This window comes from Eptatretus burgeri, chromosome 17 (genome assembly GCF_056783735.1).
Source record: "Eptatretus burgeri isolate ZD-2024b chromosome 17, Ebu_testis_v1, whole genome shotgun sequence".
NCBI classification, from domain to species: domain Eukaryota; kingdom Metazoa; phylum Chordata; class Myxini; order Myxiniformes; family Myxinidae; genus Eptatretus; species Eptatretus burgeri.
Genome location: NC_140977.1, coordinates 14537003 through 14558076, shown reverse-complemented (window position 1 = coordinate 14558076; position 21074 = coordinate 14537003). Strand labels below are relative to the sequence as shown.

Here is a 21074-nt window from a genome sequence, read left to right as displayed (position 1 = left end):
ACTCTCTCGTTGGCTGATGGAAGGATTCCTGTCGTGTGCAGCCGGAATCGGAACAGACGACTGTGCTCGGGTGTGAAATGAAGGTTGAAGAGCTGGAAGGATTTCCTGACATTCTACAGATAAAAATTGAGGATGTGTACTCCTTTGGTCTGGAAGAGGAGGAAAGTGACCAGCTGAATGGTGAGTTTTATGATCTTCTTCACTTCAAATTGGATCTGTGTTTGTTTAGTTTAAAATGTTTTATTATTTTTGTACACGCATGATAGAGGCTCGTGAAATACCAAGAGCTGAATGGAAAGGGGGAAACAATAACAGCAGAGTATAATGGCACATCTGTGTGAACAAGATGCACACAAGTTGAATGAAACACCAGAAGAAGAGGAAGTCGAAAGCTGGGATGAAACAGAAAAGTAACAAAACAACCAACGAACAAATGTAAAGAGGTGAGGAAGAAGGGGAAAAAATTAGAATTGACGGAAAAAGGGATTGTTTTGGAATGCAATCCCGAGTTCCAAGTGAGATTTGTCAGAATTGAAAGACATGTTCCACGTCTTTTATCAGCTTGTGATTCCATCAATGTCTGAAGAGAGGGATGAGGCTGCTACTTTTCTCTTTGAAAGATGCCACGGTGGAGGGTGGAGTCATCAGCAAACAGAAAAGAGTATTTTCGAGAGAGTCATAGAGAATGATGGTGAAGAATAGGACTGGGCCCAACACACTGCCTTGGGGCACTCCAGCCTTGACAGAGAGGAGTTAAAGGATTTTGTCGGAAGGCGCGTGTTTGATACAAGAGTAGAGGAAGTCAGTAAGCCATGTGTGGAGGTGGCCTTGGATTCCCTGGGCTGAGAGTTTGAAGAGGAAAGTGGTGTGTCAGGCTCGGTATGAAGCTTGAGATATGTCTGGAGAGATGACCATGATCTCTTGTGTGACATTGAGGACCTCCAGCCTGAGTTATTGCCTGGTGTTGGCTTAATGGTTGGAGTGGTGGGCTTGGGATCCTTGGGTCCTGAGTTCAAATCCTGCTGAGCTGTTGAATTGATACCGGGTGGGGTTGACAGCCTGTCAAACTTCTGAGGTCGGCAAAATGAGTACCAGCTTGCTGGTATCCTTCGTCGGAGTGGCGACCTGTCCAGGGTTGTGCCTAATAGCCAAGAAAACTGCTTCTGCAGCACCAACATTCTGGACAGAGTATGGTCCCAATGGATGGAGCCTGAGTTGGGAGAGCAGTAGCAGCGTGTTCAGGTTTGATTGACCCAGTTTGAATCTGAATTTTAAACGAGTTACCCTGTATTTTGAGCCATGAGTCTACCCTCCAGTGAACGACAATTTCTCTCATGAGGTCAACTGCACACGCTGAAACGGCCACGTGGTGTGGAATTAGTTAAACAGTCGCATGATGGTGGATTCTTCAGGCATGCACATTTGCCTCTGCTCGGTTTCTTGGGAGACAATTGGTCTCTGGTGCTCTCATGCTGTTGTCTGGGAGTCTGAGTCAGTTACAATTCACTTGTGTTAAAAGCCCAAATAACATCTCTCACCTGTCATTGGAGGAAACACCCAATTGGCTCACACCTTAGCAATTATTCCCAGCTGCAACTAGGATGAGATAGTTAGTCAACACTGGGATATTCAAGTCAAAGAAAGCTGAAAAAAGCAACCACGATAAGCCACACAAGATACGTCCTTTGCTATTTCTAGCTCTACCTGAACTCTTCAACAGCTGCAGCCATTTTGAGGGAGTAGAAGTATGAAAACTCCAAAGCTCCAACCTCACTTCAGGCACTGGACTGGTTTCATTACTTATTGGTGAATCATCAACAACAGCGTGGATGGAACGCTGGTTCTGTGGAGGAACTCGGGAACTTCAGGCTTCATTTCATGTGCAACACTTGGTTCTTGGTTACAGCATTGTTGAAAGTCTGGGTTTGTTCCTGATGCAGGTTTGATTAGGATTAAAAAAAAAATTGCTTTTGGTTTTGGGATAAACTCGCCGACTCTTAGTGAAAGGCACCATGGGATCATAAATGTCCATTAACTAATCACAGCCAGGGTTTGAAATAAGTGTTGGCCCTGGTGCCAATATCCACCAAAAGCTTTGTCGGGCCACTAAAACCTCCAGCCGAGGTGGCCCACGTGGCCACTTGTATCAAAATCTTCAAGACATGCAATGTTTACTTATGAGAGGTGTGGTGTATTTCCCACTCTTCGGCCATGCGCAGGTTTGCTCCAACAATACAGAATGGAACTTTTATACAGAAGTAAGGCTGCGCTTGTAGCATGCACACATAATATTGTTGGCCGCATGTGAGATCTACCTCGAGCATGCATGTGGGGCAACTGTGCAATGAACAGCGATTATAAGCAGGGATTCATCCAATTTTTAAAAATTTGATTCTCCACTGAGTATCTGCAGAAATGGTTTTGTACGAACGAAAAACACGAGCTGAGAAAACCACCTCTTCTTCCTCTTTGCTCATTTGTTCTCCTTGGATCTATTTTTGTTAAATCTTATAAGTTATGTTGTCATAATTGATAAACTTCATTTTGTACACTTAAATTTTGAAATTCTTGGATATCAGTTTGCATAATCATCATGGAGAGCATTACTTACACGAGTTGAGAAAACCTTCCATCACAAGCCTCTGTTGTGGTCGGAGTACACTTTTGAACTCTCTTCGTATTTTTGAAGTACAAATTTAGTTTTGTGTTTTGCGTTGTTTTTTTTTTTCACTGTGCATGAGCACCTGTGTACCAGTTATGTGAACCCATTGATATAGTGTCAGAAATCATTGTATCGTGCACAACTTCTAAGCTGTCTAATTTTAGGAGAGACTGGAATGACCCATTTGATCACATGATGCTGAGACTCCATCTCAGAGAAGACGTGGACTGAGGTTTCCATAATATGGTGTTATTTACAAAATGTATCGAATCTGAAAAAGAGATGAGGAGAAAAAAGGAAGTGGGTCAAACAGGAATACGAACTTGAGAAATAGACGAGGAAGTGTCGACCGGATTGGGAGAGAGCGAGAATTTCTGTGGCTTGGTTGAGGAAGATTGGGACGTGATGTTCTTCAAGGTGTGCAGGGAGGATTTGGGAGGATCGGAGTCAGGAAGGAAGCAAAATGTGTTTCACCCCGGGTGCACCAACTTCAAGAAGTGTAATGTGCAAAAGCACCAGGAAATTGAAAATCACCAGCACACAATGGCAAAGAAGAAAACTGGAGAGGCAGAACCTGGAATATCAGAAGCAAGAAAAATGACAACGAAAATGAATGAATGAACAAACAGTGCATAAACTGAAGCATCGATTTAATAACGCTCATGCGATAACAAGAAACTGCCGTCCAAATTATGTTGCTGTGAGTGAGTGGGTAGATTATTAAATAGCAGACTATGGTGTTCTGTGATTACGACTTATGAGGTTGCTGGTGTGAAAAACACTGAAATTTGATCGATATTTTGTGAGAAATAGTAATTTAAACATGTGTTCTGATCTTTGTGAACTCATTCACTCATCAAATATGATGTGGGCCACCAAAATATCTCTATGTGGCCTGCTGGAGCAAAAAAAAAATTCAGCGTGACCACTGCTATCAGTTGGGACACGGTTTATATTCATCCAATGGGCAGCAAAGGATGCACAGATGAATTCACTGCATGTGAAAAACCATGATGGCAGTTAATAGTGGGCTGAGATGAGGTAGCCCAAGGACGTGTGTACATACTTCCTGGGTATCATGCAGGTTTAGAACTTCAATTCAATTTCTCAACAGATGATTTTTCCAAACCCACTCCTGAGCTTTTCTCCACTTGCTGACTTTTGATCCTTTCCATTCCCCTTATCATAAGGTCACATGTCTAAGCTTTAGTTTATTCCTTCCACTCTCTGAATTTGCCAATCTGTTAATGTGCCACTCTTCCTCATTTCGTTTTCCATGAGGGTTGAGTTATGAGACAAAAACACAAGTCACATGTTTGATCACAGTTGTGGTTAATTTGCCAATCAATGCAGGTTTGGGAGAAAACTTTCTCTATTTTGGGTTCTCTGCATTTTTCTTGGCTTCTCTCTTTTGTTTTTTGTGATTTTTGCTTGTGGTGAAATTCCCACTGATGTTGTGGTCACGTAAGAAGCATCTCGTAACATCGAGGCAGTTTCTTCTGACCGTTATGCTTTGATATCGTAATAATTTGATACGACGTTGTTCCCATGGGGAAATGTTATATTTTTTCTCGTTGTGGAAGAAATTGAGTCTGATTTAATGCAATATTTATTACCCTAGCCAAACGAGAGGACATTGCAATTTGTGTCTGTTTCTCTGTCTGTGTCTCTTTCTGTCTGTCTGTCTGTCTTTTTGTTTGTCCGCACAGAACTTTCGTGTTTTTCTCTGCAACCACTTGTCGGAGTGAGACAATTTTCAGCATACGTGCGACTACTCGGGAAGAATGTTCTCATGATAATTATGATGTCATAGGTCACGTGGTGTGGCAGCGAGATTGGAAAAACTTTGTACCTCTGCATCTATGAAACTGCACCAAGGAAAGAATTGAGACTTAACACCTCGCAAGTACTCATGGAGAATGAGTATGACGTCATTGGTGCCTTCGGTATGACGTCATAATTGCATATGGAGAATGCAACATCCAATCGGGATGAAAATTTTTGAGGGTCATCTCGGGATAAAATGGTCCACACAAACTTTTTTGATGACATCATTGGTCATGTGATTCGGCAGTCATATTGTTTTTCAATTTGGAATGTTTTTAAAGCCTTCAAAAAATTTTGAAAGAGCTGAACAGGTCGAGGTGAAATATTTCAGAAATGACCGCCTTTCCATGAGGAGAAAAAGTTTCACAAATATGACGTCATCGGTCACATGGTTTGGCAGCAATATTGGATTTACCCTAAAGCATAAAATTCTTCTCCAGCAGGGCTGGACAGATCGAGGGGAAACCACACAAATGCTCCCCAAGGCATGCTTGCACGAATTTGGAAAGGAATCATTGAAGTCACATAGTTTGACAGCCATATTGGACATAAGAAAAATATTAAATCATGTTTTCTCTGGAACCACGATATCAATTGACGTGAAACTTCAAAATTGTGATGTAGTGGTGATAGGGAATACATGTTTTAAATTTCAACTTGATCGGGCACACGGTCTGGCAGCCAAAATTATTTATTTTTTTTGAGCTGGGTTCTTTTGGGGTTTTTTGATAATTTTTTTTTATTATTATTTTTTGAATAAGGCTCATTGGGCTGTGTTTGGATGGGTTTGAGGGTAGAGGAGCAGCAGCTGAAATGAGAATCCTATCCCAGTTACTCCTGATGACTTCATCATTGTTTTTGCTTGTTTGGGTTCCTTGCGATTACCCCAATGCAGGACTGTACCTATTTGGTCTTCCATTTGATTTGAATTTAATTTATTTTAATTGGTGCACGAAAAAAAATAGTGACCACTATATTTGTTATTGTGTCTCTGTCTGTCTGTCTGTATGTCTGTCTGTCCCGAGCATAGCTCCTTGGGTTTTGATCCGATCCTGATAAAATTTTGGTGGGATGTTTATATCATGATCTAGTTGTGTTTTCCTGAGAATGGGCGTGGTGCGCCCATTATGGGCGGAGCCACGCCCAAAAAACATGTTTTTAGGGGGTAGCCGATTTCAATTTGCATCTTCTCCGAGGGGGTTTGTTGAATCTGACAGGTTTCGGTATTTGGTTAGCCCAATGGCACCTGCATAGCCCCACGGAGCTCGTTTATTTATTTATTTATTTATTTTTTCATTTTCGTCCCAAGGTCAAGGTCACGAACTTAGAAAATTGTGAATTGTGTTTTTAGGGGGTAGCCGATTTCAATTTGCATCTTCTCCAAGTGGGTTTGTCGAATCTGGCTGAGGTTTCGGTATTTGGTTTGCCCAATGGCACCTGCATAGCCCCACGGAGCTTGATTTTTCATTTTCGTCCCAAGGTCAAGGTCACAAACTTAGAAAATTGCGAATTTTGACATAAAGATCCATCTTCTCCGAGGGGTTTGTCGAATCTGGCAGGGGTTTCGGTATTTGGTTAGCCCAATGGCACTTCCATAGCCCCACGGCGCTCGATTTTTCATTTTCGTCACAAGGTCACGAACTTAGAAAATTTAGAATTTTAACATTAAAATCATACGACTGCCCAAACTTTGAGAGCTCGGATGACAATATTTTTTTATGCATAATCTTAAGGTCATTTCCCACCTAAAGTCTTGAAACCATTTTGCTCTATCTCGAACACCTTGCCTGTGGCGCCCCCTTCAAGTTTGTTTTTACGCTGATTTCATCAAAGTATGGATAATCCGAGGAGTGCGAAATGCCATGTAGCCTATATGATGTTGTATTGTTCCTGGAATGTTCCAGAGGAAGTTTTGCACCAAAGGTCATAATCCTTGACCTTTAAAGTTCACAAAGGTCAAATTTTCAAAGTTATGGGAATCGAACCGGGTTTTCGACCTTCTTCGACGAACTAACTCCAATAAGCTATAGCACGTATCCTGTTTCCTTATTTTAATGTCCACAACATTGTTTTGTGACCTTTAAAGGTTATGCAAAGGTCAAATTTTGAAAGTTGTTGAACGAAACCGGGTTTTCGACATTTTGCAGCTAATAACCTGTCACTCGTACCACATCATGTTGATCATTTTTATAACTTGGTCAAACATTATCACATTGTCTCATCTTTGACTTCTGAAACAATCTACATCGTCAAATACCGCTCGTCAACCATCGTCGTCCTCAGACTTGTCCCATTCTAAATTCAATTCAGTAATAACAAAAAAACATCATAGGTCAGGGTCAAGTGTCCGATCAAAGCGGGACGTCGTGGTACCCGGTCATCACTGCCAGCAGTTATAAAATGCTATTTCTCATTATGTCTCTTATTAATGACACCACACAAAACAAGTCCTGGTGAGGTGGGTCTGCAATCTCTGATTGCTCTTTTTCTTGTTTAGCTATTTTAATAGGATTGAATACACAATATTGCCAATTGTATGTGGCACAAGACTGCCTGCATCTAATAAAGGTTACTTTTTCCAGATTTATTTGTGGAAGTGGAAGTAAAAATCGACGATGACATTAATGTCATTCTTGTCAGGTCAGGTATGGGCACATGCACCGGAGCAGCACATCGCTGCGTCCACTTTCCACTGTTACTTCAGCGAATTGCACCAAAGGAATTGAGTCTCCGTCTCAGATCCCTTTTCAGAGTCCAAGTCTCACATCCATAGATCAAGACTGGAAGCACCAATGACCTGAAGACTTAGACTTTCATCCTCAGGTGCTGGCAGTGCCATACCCCATGATCCGGTGGATCCATGACTCCCCAGGCCTGACGCAGACGTGTGTTGACCTCTGGCTCACAGCCAGCAGAGACATCAATATAACGACCAATATAAATGAATCTCTCCGTGACCTCAACATCCTCACCACAAACGGGTACGGACAAGATAGCAGCATCCAAGATGTCATTGAAAGCCTGGATATTAGATTTGACCCAGGAAACACATAATCCCTGTGACTCTGACTCCATTCAGCACATTGAGGGCCCCCAAAAGGATATCTTGCGTCTCCACAAAGATGACTACATCATCTGCGAAATCAAGGCCAGAGATCGTGACATTCCCAAACAATGCAACGCAACTTCATCTCTCCGACATCCTCCCCAGAATCCAGTCCATACAAATGCTGAAAATTGTGGGGGCCAGTGCACACCCCCTGATAAACTCCAGTAACAACTGGAAATAAGTCAGCGATGGTATCACTACATCTCTCAGCACTCTCAGTCCCAGAGTTTCCTTCAGACATCAGATTGATCAGTTTTGGTGGCACCCCATGAAGACCAAGAATCCTCCAGAGGTCATCCCAATTCAGTGAATTCAAACACTTTATGGAGATCAACATAGGCTGCAAGCAGCCCCTGCCGAAACTCTTGTCTGCGTTTGGTGAGGACCCCCAAGAGCAAGGATACCGTCAATCGTTGACCTCTTTAGTGTAAAACCTGACTGCTCCAGACGGTGGTGCTCAAGCAGATGGTGGTGAACCCTATCAAGAATTATCCGGGCAAAGACCTTGTCCAGCACTGAGAGCAGCGTCACCCCTCGGTAGATGTTGCGGTCTTTGCGATCACCCTTCCCTTTCCAGAGAGGGACAAGGCCCCTCTTCCAGTCAGTTGGAATGATGCCTGTGTTCCAGGCAGAGCACACAACTGCATGCAATGACACGGGCACAGCATTTTCACGAGCTTTGAGAAGTTCAGCATGGATACCAAAGATCCCAGGAAATTTTTCCCATTTTAACCGGTTCACCACTCTGTTTTTCCCCAAACGAAGGTGGACCACAGTTGACTGGAGGATCAGCAATAGGGATACTAACACCCCTGACAATCAACTTGACAGCTGGCATTCAGCCTGGCACAACAGCTGAAAGTAACCGGCCCAGCGGGTCTTCACTTCGGACTCCTCTGTCAAGAGCCCACCACCCTCTGCTCTCGCTGCTGTACACCGAGGGATGGGTTTGGAGGAACGCAATGCATAAATTCCCCTGTAAGTAGGATGAGAATCACTTGACCACAGGTGATGCTCTACCCCCTCACAGATTCCTCACACATTGGCCTCCTTGTCCACCCTGAGTGCATGTGTAGTTTTATGCCTTAGCTCCCTGAACAGCTCAGGTTTGCCATTCAGCCTGGCCCTGTGACTGGTCAATGGTATCCAGTGTTCCTTGAGAGACAAAATTCCTTTTTCGCCCGATGGTCAGTTCCAAGATATCTCCCGGCAACATCAATGATGGTGGTCTTGAAGGCACTCCACAACTCTTCAGGATCCGCAAACGCATGCAGACCCCCCAAATCCCCACTCAGCCTGTTCGCAAACTCCTTGGCGACAATTCCAATTGGGCTTTAATTGGACACTTTTTGTTGATTTATTTTACACGAGCCGAAACCCCGTCACAGATGGATGCTTCAGAGTTGAAGGTTGATTATTGGCACGATGTGCGATGCACTCTTGCAGGTACGAAGTTTTTCAGTCCAGGTCACAGCACCGAGAAAAACGTGACGCGACCGCTCGGAGGAGCACAAAATTGGTTTTTCAGTATTAATATATTGATTTGTTAGTCGCCCCCCTCTCGTCGCCCCCCTCTCGTCGCCCCCCTCTCGTCGCCCCCCTCTCGTCGCCCCCTCTCGTCGCCCCCCTCTCGTCGCCCCCCTCTCGTCGCCCCCCTCTCGTCGCCCCCTCTCGTCGGCCCCCCTCTCGTGGCCCCCTCTCGTCGCCCCCTCTCGTCGCCCCCTCTCGTCGCCCCCTCTCGTCGCCCCCCTCTCGTGGCCCCCTCTCGTCGCCCCCCTCTCGTCGCCCCCCTCTCGTCGCCCCCCTCTGGTCGCCCCCCTCTCGTCGCCCCCCTCTCGTCGCCCCCCCCTCTCTCGTCGCCCCCCTCTCGTCGCCCCCCCCTCTCGTGGCCCCCTCTCGTCGCCCCCTCTCGTCGCCCCCTCTCTCGTCGCCCCCCTCTGGTCGCCCCCTCTGGTGGCCCCCCTCTCGTGGCCCCCTCTGGTGGCCCCCTCTGCGTCGCCCCCTCTCGTCGCCCCCCTCTGGTCGCCCCCTCTCGTCGCCCCCCTCTCGTCGCCCCCCTCTCGTCGCCCCCCCTCTCGTCGCCCCCCTCTCGTCGCCCCCCTCTCGTCGCCCCCCTCTCGTCGCCCCCCTCTCGTCGCCCCCCTCTCGTCGCCCCCTCTCGTGGCCCCCCTCTCGTCGCCCCCTCTCGTCGCCCCCTCTCTCGTCGCCCCCTCTCGTCGCCCCCTCTGGTCGCCCCCTCTCGTCTTCCCCCCTCTCGTCTTCCCCCCCTCTCGTCTTCCCCTCTCTCTTCCCCCCTCTCTTCCCCCTCTCTCTTCCCCCCCTCTCTCGTCTTCCCCCCCTCTCTCGTCTTCCCCCCTCTCTCGTCTTCCCCCCTCTCTCGTCTTCCCCCCTCTCTCGTCTTCCCCTCTCTCGTCTTCCCCCCTCTCGTCTTCCCCCCTCTCTCGTCTTCCCCCCCTCTCTCGTCTTCCCCCCTCTCTCGTCTTCCCCCCCTCTCTCGTCTTCCCCCTCTCGTCTTCCCCCCCTCTCGTCTTCCCCCCCTCTCGTCTTCCCCCCTCTCGTCTTCCCCCTCTCGTCTTCCCCCCTCTCGTCTTCCCCCCACTCTCGTCTTCCCCCCCACTCTCGTCTTCCCCCCACTCTCGTCTTCCCCCCACTCTCGTCTTCCCCCTCTCGTCTTCCCCCCTCTCGTCTTCCCCCCTCTCGTCTTCCCCCCTCTCGTCTTCCCCCCTCTCGTCTTCCCCCTCTCGTCTTCCCCCTCTCGTCTTCCCCCCTCTCGTCTTCCCCCTCTCGTCTTCCCCCTGTCGTCTTCCCCCCTGTCGTCTTCCCCCCTGTCGTCTTCCCCCCTGTCGTCTTCCCCCCTGTCGTCTTCCCCCCTGTCGTCTTCCCCCCTGTCGTCTTCCCCCTGTCGTCTTCCCCCTGTCGTCTTCCCCCTGTCGTCTTCCCCCCTGTCGTCTTCCCCCCTGTCGTCTTCCCCCCTGTCGTCTTCCCCCTGTCGTCTTCCCCCCTGTGGTCTTCCCCCCTGTCTTCCCCCCCTCTCGTCTTCCCCCCCTGTCGTCTTCCCCCCCTCTCGTCTTCCCCCCTCTCGTCTTCCCCCCTCTCGTCTTCCCCCCTCTCGTCTTCCCCCCTCTCGTCTTCCCCCCCTCTCGTCATCCCCCCTCTCTCTCCACCCTCTCTCCACCCTCTCTCTTCCCCCTCTCTTCCCCCTCTCTTCCCCCTCTCTTCCCCCTCTCTTCCCCCCTCTCTTCCCCCTCTCTTTTGCCCCCTCTCTTTTCCCCCTCTCTTTGCCCCCCTCTCTTTGCCCCGCCTCTCTTTGCCCCGCCTCTCTTTGCCCCGCCTCTCTTTGCCCGCCTCTCTTTGCCCGCCTCTCTTTGCCCCGCCTCTCTTTGCCCCGCCTCTCTTTGCCCCGCCTCTCTTTGCCCCGCCTCTCTTTGCCCGCCTCTCTTTGCCCCGCCTCTCTTTGCCCCGCCTCTCTTTGCCCCGCCTCTCTTTACCCCCTCTCTGCCCCCCTCTCTTTACCCCCCTCTCTTTACCCCCCTCTCTTTACCCCCCGCTCTCTTTACCCCCCCCGCTCTCTTTACCCCCCGCTCTCTTTACCCCCCGCTCTCTTTACCCCCCGCTCTCTTTACCCCCCGCTCTCTTTACCCCCGCTCTCTTTACCCCCCGCTCTCTTTACCCCCCGCTCTCTTTACCCCCGCTCTCTTTACCCCCCGCTCTCTTTACCCCCCGCTCTCTTTACCCCCGCTCTCTTTACCCCCGCTCTCTTTACCCCCGCTCTCTTTACCCCCGCTCTCTTTACCCCCCCGCTCTCTTTACCCCCCGCTCTCTTTACCCCCCGCTCTCTTTACCCCCCGCTCTCTTTACCCCCCGCTCTCTTTACCCCCCCCGCTCTCTTTACCCCCCCGCTCTCTTTACCCCCCGCTCTCTTTACCCCCCGCTCTCTTTACCCCCCCTCCCGCTCTCTTTACCCCCCTCCCGCTCTCTTTACCCCCCGCTCTCTTTACCCCCCCCCGCTCTCTTTACCCCCCCGCTCTCTTTACCCCCCCGCTCTCTTTACCCCCCCCGCTCTCTTTACCCCCCCGCTCTCTTTACCCCCCGCTCTCTTTACCCCCCCGCTCTCTTTACCCCCCGCTCTCTTTACCCCCCGCTCTCTTTACCCCCCGCTCTCTTTACCCCCCGCTCTCTTTACCCCCCCGCTCTCTTTACCCCCGCTCTCTTTACCCCCCGCTCTCTTTACCCCCCGCTCTCTTTACCCCCCGCTCTCTTTACCCCCCGCTCTCTTTACCCCCCGCTCTCTTTACCCCCCCGCTCTCTTTACCCCCCGCTCTCTTTACCCCCCGCTCTCTTTACCCCCCCGCTCTCTTTACCCCCCCCCCGCTCTCTTTACCCCCCGCTCTCTTTACCCCCCGCTCTCTTTACCCCCCCCCGCTCTCTTTACCCCCCCTCCGCTCTCTTTACCCCCCCCGCTCTCTTTACCCCCCCCGCTCTCTTTACCCCCCCCCCGCTCTCTTTACCCCCCGCCATCTCTTTCTTCCCCTCCCACCTTAAATATCCCTTTCAGCAAAGCAATGATGGTAATGCATATATCAAGAAAGATGGACAAATAGACAAAAAGAGAACGGATTTAGAAATAGAGGATTTTCAAATTATATTCAATTACAGAGGGGATTGAATTACATAGATTTACAGGAAATAATAAATTACATAGAAGAATTACATAATGCACCTTTCTCGTGGTTTTAAACTCATTTTTTCACATTTCATAACTTACCGGTTGCAGTAGGAGTCGAAAGGGAGGGTGGGAAGAAGTTGGGGAATGGGTGTGGTGGGAGTCCAGAGGGGGTGGGGTGGGAGGAGGGTCCCCCTTTTCCGAGCAACGCCGGGTACCTTTGCTCATGTTAAATAAGGGTGGTACTGTCGAGGAAGTTTTAGCCACCTCGAGACAGAACTTTACTTCAGTTTAAGCTGTTTGTTCAGTAACAAATAAAAGACAAGCTTTTGCATAAATAAGCTGAGCTTGGAGTGGTCACAAGCAAAAACTTAATTTTACAAAGAGTACATTGAGTATACATGTGGTTAATACATCAAAGGAAATTAACAGATGGAACTTTATAAGGTTAAAATCACAAACACAGGATGAGAAACGGTCTCTTATTGGTGCTTGCACCAGATTGTCTGGGTGAGGGGAGGAAAGAGGATGTGATTTCTTGCCCTGGCCATCTGGCCAGCGAATCAATAGATAAGGTTTTACAAGGTCTTTTACGACTACTAAGGAATGTGTACAATGCGTCCCGACTCGCTTTCCCAGCATGTATTTGTTGAATTCTTTCTCAAAGCACGAACTAAAGCAAATCGGCATTTTACCTCATTATAAATTCAATGAACAATTCAGTTTCTCACAGTACAGTAATCCCCCGTTTCTCGTGGGGGTTACGTTCCAAACCCTCTCGCGGTAAGTGAAAATCCGCGATGAATGGACGCCTCCACAAAACACATTTTAAACACATTTTAATCTCAATTAAACACATAAAGAAAACATTTGAAGCATAAAAATGCTTACTGTAAACTCAGTAACGTTGCAAAAACATTGTGATGGGCAGTTGCTGGCATTGTTTCTTCATGGTGGTGAGGAGAGTTTTATAGGTTACCATTGCGCCATCAATAGCGTTCTTGAATTGCAACGCCCGAACCATAGAGGGATCCCATGCTTCAGCCATCCCCTGCAATTCTTTGGCCGTTTTCGCCATTGTTGCTAAGCGTTCAAGTGAGAGGCCTTCGTCGTCGTGCTCCTGCGATGGATGAGATTGTTCCTCCTCCTCCTCTCATGCAGACTGCGTAAGCTCAGCCAAATCCTCGTACGTTAATGGGTCAGAGTTGGTTTCGATGAGGTCATTCACTTCGTCGTGCGTCATGTCGTTGAATCTTCCTCCAAGAATCTTCGCCAGCTTGACCGCCTTATCGATTGCCGAATGGTGAATTTCATCTGGAGAAAAGGCCTTGTATTCGTGGACGCATTCTGGCCACAGCTTCTTCCAACAGGCGTTTCAGGTTTCTGTTTTTTCATTTCTTGTGGAGCCTTCTGAATTATTTGGAGACGCGTTGCTATCGTGAAATCACGCCAATACGCCCTCAGAGAAAAATTGTCATCGGAATCCATGGCCTCCACGAGGTGCTGCAGCGCGTTGCGAATGTAAAGCGCTGATGTTGGCTTCGTCCTTCTTGATGCAGCGTATGGTCGATTCATTCAAACCGTAATGGTTCCCAACCGCGGCAAACGTTTTTCCTTTGGGCGGCATCGTAGGACTTGGAGAAAAATACGTAAAAAATATCTGTGTCGTTCACAAGCGAAACACTCAACACAGCGAGAGTGCACCTCGTGTGCAGCAGCCAATCAGTGCCAAGGAGAAATGAATAGCGCGCTCTCTGTCTTTGTCTCGTGCGTTGTGTCGACAAACATACACATTTTTTTTTGTTGTTTGTTTTATCATGAAGATACTTTAGGGTACGTTTGGGTACTAATAAAAGGGTACGTTTGTCAGAATAATATTACAAGTATTGTTCAGAATCTTTTTTTAAAAATTTTTTTACAGGTAATGTGATGTTACATTTACAGGTGGATCCATTGAATCTCCAAGAGAGACTGCAGCAACTTTTCGGAACAGCTCAGACACACACCTGCAACACCCGCCAACTGAAGCGAGCAAGAGGACTTTTTACAAACAAGACAAACCGAATAATGAAATGTTTGCAGAGAATAATTTTCACAAGTCTCACAAAGGAAAGAAAGCTGAACAAACTTATGGAAAATCGTTCATACAGTCATCCACCCTAAAATCACATGTGATAATTGATACTGGAGAACGCCCACACAAATGCGCAATTTGTGGAAAATCCTTCATTTATTCATCTCACCTGAAAAGACACATGAAGATTCACAATGGAGAACGCCCATTCAAATGTACAAGTTGTGGAAAATCTTTTATTAGTTCGTCTCAACTTAAAACACACATGATGATTCACAATGGTGAACGCCCCTACAAATGCACAATTTGTGGAAAATCTTTTATTTGTTCATCGCACCTTAAAACACACATGAAGATTCACAATGGAGAACGCCAACACAAATGCACAGTTTGTGTAAAATCTTTTAATTGGTCATCCAGCCTTAAAACGCATATGAAGATTCACAATGGAGAACGCCTGTACAAATGCACAAGTTGTGGAAAATCTTTTATTCGTTCATCTGACCTTAAAACACACATGAAGATTCACAATGGAGAACGCCCATACAAATGTACAAGTTGTGGAAAATCTTTTATTCGTTCATCCGACCTTAAAACACACATGATGATTCACAATGATGATCGCCCGTACAAATGCACAGTTTGTGGAAAACATTTTAATAAGTCATGTCGTCTTAAAACTCACATGTTGATTCACAATGGTGAACGCCCGTACAAATGCACAAGTTGTGGAAAATCTTTTATTCATTCATCCGACCTTAAAACACACATGAGGATTCACAATGGAGAACGCCCGTACAAATGCACAAGTTGTGTAAAATCTTTTATTCGTTCATCCGACCTTAAAACTCACATGATGATTCACAATGGAGAACGCCCGTACAAATGCACAAGTTGTGGAAAATCTTTTATTCGTTCTTCCGACCTTAAAACACACATGAGGATTCACAATGGAGAATACCCCTACAAATGCACAGTTTGTGGAAAAAATTTTAATCAGTCATGTCGCCTTAAAACACACATGATGATTCACAATGGAGAACGCCCATACAAATGCACAAGTTGTGGAAAATCTTTTATTCGTTCATCCGACCTTAAAACACACATGATGATTCACAATGAAGAATACCCCTACAAATGCACAATTTGTGGAAAATCTTTTATTCGTTCATTCAGTCTTAAAATGCACATGATGATTCACAAAAAAAAAAAAAATTATATTGGTTTATTAACTACATAAAGTTTGGTGGGGTCAGACAATCTTGATTCTCATGAAATCTCTTCCACTGATTTATAAATTCCACTGATTAGGTGCTTTTTGGGGGGCAAAATAGCGGTTCTTCAGAAAGCAAAGTTTGATGTTCACTAATTTTATCCCTCTTCGAGAGATGAATGCAGATTTGTTCAAAATAAAGACCGTGCTGTTTCTGTTCTATGTTGTGAAATGTTGTTTGCCACATCACGTATCCAATGACATTTTCAAACAAAGCACGATAAACACTTCAAGGATGAGGCAGACAAGGAGGAGTCAATTAAACTGGCCATTGCGATGCACAGAAAGCAAAGCAGTGTCTTTACGAATTTTTGTGTCAGTAAAAATCAAGCCACATAGGAAGGTTGCAGCAATGTTATCTTTTATACAAAAGCCAAAATGACATTCTTTGGTTGTTTGGTTGTGATGCTACTCATCTGAGCTCCCAAGGTAAATCACGAAGAAACTTTATGGGATTGCATCAATTACCATAATACACCTTACTCTTGGTTTTAAACTCATTTTTCTCACATTTCATAACTTTTCTCTGCAGTGGGAGTCGAGAGGGAGGGGTGGGAGGAGGTTGGGGAATGGGTGTGGTGGGAGGGCAGAGGGGTAGGGGTGGGAGGAGGGCCCCCCTTTTCCCAACAACGCCGTGTACCTTTGCTAATGTCAAATAAGGCGGTGTATCAGTGTGGTACTGTCGGGGCAGTTTTGGCCACCTCGAGACAGAAATAACTTCGTTCAGTTTAAGCTGTTTGTTCAGTAACAAATAAAACACAAGCTTGTGCACATGGAAGCTTAGCTTGGAGTGATGTCGCAAGCAAAATCTTAATTTTACAAAGAGTACATTGAGTATATATTGTTACGAATTCTCTCCCGCCGGCGTGCGAACGACCGCGTTTTACGAAAAACGGCCGTACGCCCACTGGACGAACAATTCAGTCGCGGCTTTCCTGATCAACGCCGAAAACCAGCCACGGGTGTGTTCTTCACCACACCACAACCTTGTCCGCACTCTACCCGGGCGCTACAGGGTCCGATTGCCAAATATTCAATATACCTAATTATTCGCGTGGGTAGATTACTGAGATATTGTACCTCAACTGGACCGCTTGGAAACGAGCCCCTTAAGCAGCTCGCTTCCTTTTGGGATAGCCGAGCAGTGTATTATCGTGCAGTCCCGTTGGACCCGATCACTTTACCGGCTATTTAAAACCAACTCTATTCCGAGGGCAAGATGGCAGTTCAATTGGGGAAAGAGGACACAACGAACGGGTTAACATTTGAACAAGCCGGTAGGCGGACATGGGGAGTCGCCTACCCAATAGAACCTGACGCGATGGGCCCGTTCGATGGGGAATGACCTGAGGATTAAGCACAAGAAAATTCATGATTCTAGTTTCAAGGGTTAATGCTGAAGATTGTTTTTTCGTTAAAATACCCCCACATTTAGAGGTTTTTCGGCCGTTGCTAGGCAACGGAGGAGTCCATAGCAACGGTTCTTTCTCACACATAACTAGGACATACCATGAACCTACCATACCAGCTTCACGTATATCTGACTCATAGTCTCTGAGATATAACGAACTTCGTTTTTTTATTGTTTTCGACCAGGGTTCATTCAAAGTCTATCTTCTCCGACAGTTTTCATAGGATCTGGCTGCAAATTTTTGACAATATGGCTGAATGTACTGCCCACAGACGCTCGTGGCCTGATTTTTGATTTTCGAAAAAATTAATTTTTTATGATTTTTCAAAAATTTCAAAGTCCCTTTGCTTGGCAACAGTGGTGTCCATAGCAATGGTTCTCATTTGCACACAACTGGGTCGTGGTATGAACCTACCAATCAAGTTTCATCAAAATCGCCATTGTATTAACTGAAATTGCCATTTTAAATACTGATAATAAGGGTAGAACAAATCTCAATTTTTTTTTTTCGACGAGATCGACTACCAACAAGCACATTTATTACACACGTATGCAGTCAGGTATTCATGCAAGAAAACCACCTATTCAAGCATGCACATATGCAGTTATACAGCCAACAAAAACAATGCAAAGGAACTATGACCGTTTATTTATTATGTACAGTCACTTATACACAGTTCTACTTAACGGACTTGGCGCCACAACTTTCATGCAAAGAAAAGCAAAGAAAAACCCCCTCAAAGACAAGGGGCTAGACTGGACCTCTCGGGGTCTTTGTAACATGGAGCTTTGAGGACCGAAGGAGCTCCAAGAGGCCGCGCAGGTTACCTTCACCTCGCTGGGGCGACCCGCAACGTTCCGTCCCCACGGCAGCTAGCGTAACCGCGGCCTGGTGATTCAGGCCCCAGTAGGCAACGCCTGAGAGGAACGAACGGGTCTTTGCTCTTTCTGAGTTGATGCTCTCTTTAAGAACCCGTCCATCCCTCAGCGATGCTCGGACTGTTCCGAAGCCCGATCACCTCAGACCATTTGGTGCTGGTTGGCGAGCTCTCTCCGGCTCTGTCCACATCCCGCACACAAACATGCAGCTCCGCGCGGCACAGCAGGCTTGGCCGTGCTCCCCGCTCGCGTCTTCTCCGCTCTCCTCAGCTTCTCCACCGAATGCAGGCTCCAGGTGGTCCGAACCCCGACAGACACTCCACAGACTGACCGCGCTTGGCGTTCCGCTCGCCCTTTTATAGGGCCCCAGAGACGAGATCTGATCTCTTCACTCTCACCTCTGACCCCCACTGGCTCCGCCCCTCTCGCTCTCTTGATCCGAATTCCGAGGCGAAGCTTGCACAGAGCGGATGTGCGTGAAGACAGCGACCCTGCGCGGCGAGCGGACTTGCGTGAAATCACCAACTTGCACGGCGAGGAAACCCCCGCATCTGCCTGCAGCGATGCGGACTCGCCGTGGCTGGTGCCAAGATGGCGTCGTTTCGGAAATGAAGTTGAGGCGACGTTGTTCGTGTTGATTTATCGGGGGGGATGTAGTTTAGGAAATGGTGAGGAGATGTCGTTGTTGTGGAGAGGGTGGTTGGTGGTTGGCGTTGTGGAGGAGGTGGTTGGTGGTTGTCGTGGTGGAGAAGGTGGTTGGTGGTTGGCATGGTGGAGAAGGTGGTTGGCGTGGTGGAGAAGGTGGTTGGTGGTTGGCGTTGTGGTTGGTCCAAAATAACGATAGTTAAAGAAAACTGCTACCTCAAAGATCACAGCCCGGGTGACGCGAATAAACCCCTTTAGACAACGGTGGGGAAATCTATCTGAACACAGACTTATCGGCATAACTGATCTGAGGACCTATATGGTGCTCTGCGAATTTCCACAGCTGTAACAATGTATATATATATATATATATATATATATATATATATATATATATATATATATATATATATATATATATATATATATATATATATATATATATAATGTGATCTCACCAGGGTGTGGTTAATACATCAAAATAAATTAACTGAACAAAGACAGGCTTTTTGAAGCAGCAGCAGATGAAACTTTATAAGATTAAAATCACAAACACAGGATTTGAAACTGTCTCTTATCGGTGCTGGCTCCATTGTCTGGGTGAGGGGAGGAAAGAGGACATGATTTCTTGCCCTGGCCATCTGGGCAAGCGAATAAATAGATAAGGTTTTTCAAGGTCTTTTACGACTGCGAAGGAATGTGTACAATGCTTCTCTCCTGGCTTTCCCAGCATATATTTATTAGATTCTTTCTTAAAGCATGAATTCAAGCAAATTGGCATTTTACCTCATTATAAATTCAACAAGTGGTGCCAGGCACAACAAATCCCGTCCATTTTGTAATTTTGACCGATGGCCATGACCCCCAAAACTTCGGACCCTACCGATCTTCACAAATATGCATTTTTCACCATAGGAATGGGTAGGATTATAAGTGACAAATAGAATAAGGTTCACTCTAAGCTTAGTTTGAAGTAAATCAGATCATTTTTGACGAAGTTATGAGCGAAAAACGATTTTGATCTTTTCGTGACTTTGACCTTGACCTTTGATCCAATTGGACCCAAAAGTTAATGGAGTCGTCCAAGGTTCATTGCCCACCTGTGGATTAAATTTGATAGTGTTTGCAAAAGCCGTTTTGCCGTAAAGTTGCTAACAGACAGACAGACAAACAAACTGGACACAATATCCCACTCCCTCCCTCCGGGGGGTGGGATAATAAACAATTCAGTTTCCCACAGTACATAAGATAATACAACGTTGATAGCGTGACAGTTCCAGATTTTTTTTTGTTTTTTTTAACTTCACCCCCTTTCATATGATCATTTAGACGTCTTGGGAGTCATGGATTCACTGGATCATGGGCTGTGGCGCTGCCGGTACCTATGCGGGAGGACGAAAGTCCGAGTCTTCAGGTCCTCCATGCTTCATCTTGCTCTATGGATGTGAGACTTGGATTCTGACCAGGGATCTGAGACAGCGACTTAATTCCTTTGGTATCAGGTCTCTTCGGAGAATCTTTGGCTATCTGCTAGTCGGACTTTGTGTCCAACGAGCGGTTGCTGAGAGAGACTCAAATGAGATTTGTTACCTGCAGTCCGTGAGTGTCAGCTGCGGCTGTATGGACATGTGGCTCGTTTTCCTGACGCTGGTCTTGCTCACCAGATTCTCTCAGCGAGGGAGTCTCGTGAGTGGAGGAGGCCAATGGGCCGACCATGTGCCTCGTGGTTGCAGCAGGTTGATCGGCATCTCAAGCAGATGGGGATGGGCCAGGAATCTGCCTGGGGGATGGCCAGACAGAGGCCTCTAGAGTACCGGCGGAAAGTGGACGCAGTGACGCGCTGCTCTGGCGCATGCTCCCATTTCTGAGCTGACCTGATATGATCATTTCTTCAATAAAATCGCGTCGTCATATCGGAGATACGATAAATATTCGTCTTTTATTTTTGGGAATAACTTAATTTCCTGACAACACTCATCACCATTGAGTATTACCTGAACTTGGTTCTTGGTTTCAGTATTTTTGTTGAGCAGAGATGAAATGACATACCTCTCTTAATGTTCTTGTCCTGAGCATCTCCTGATCCAAGTATTTTTCCTAAGCCACGCCCACTTTATCTAAGCCACACCCACTTTCCCATAAGCCACACCCATTTTTCCTAATCCCCACACACTTTCCCTCAGTCCCACCCACTTTTGTCAGGACCACCTACTCTTACATCATTTGCAGTTCGGTCCTGCCCCACAGGACTTGCCTCGGGAAATTCCCAGAGACCACACCCACCATTCTTATATAAAGGGCTGCAACACAGGCTAAATTTAAACATATTTTTACTTTCATTGAGAATGGACTGCTGTGTTGCTCTCGAATGGGATGACTTTGGAGTTCCTTTGGAGTACTTTGGAGTACTACCTGTATGGAACTAAATCTTCAAATTGATGAACTGGATTCAAACCCCTTATCTGTTGAGGTAAGATTTTATTTTCCTATTTACAGTTTGATTTAAGCGTATAATAAGTTAATAATAAAAT

General features: G+C 46.7%; 1 protein-coding gene across 5 annotated transcripts in view; it reads left to right on the top strand.

The window, feature by feature from the left end:
• Positions 1-21074, top strand: part of LOC147009369 (uncharacterized) — a 46190-nt gene that overhangs the window by 2115 nt on the left and 23001 nt on the right. For 3 of the 5 annotated variants that reach the window (XR_015052845.1, XR_015052843.1, XM_085862047.1), the window contains exon 2: positions 42-180. Coding sequence is in view for 3 of the 5 variants with exons in the window: in XM_085862047.1 (XP_085718173.1) it covers positions 78-180 (103 nt within the window). In the remaining 2 variants the exon portion in view is untranslated. Of the gene's footprint in view, positions 1-41; positions 181-14205; positions 15769-21074 lie in introns of those variants that run through there. The other 2 variants (XM_085862046.1, XM_085862045.1) reach the window with 1 other exon arrangement.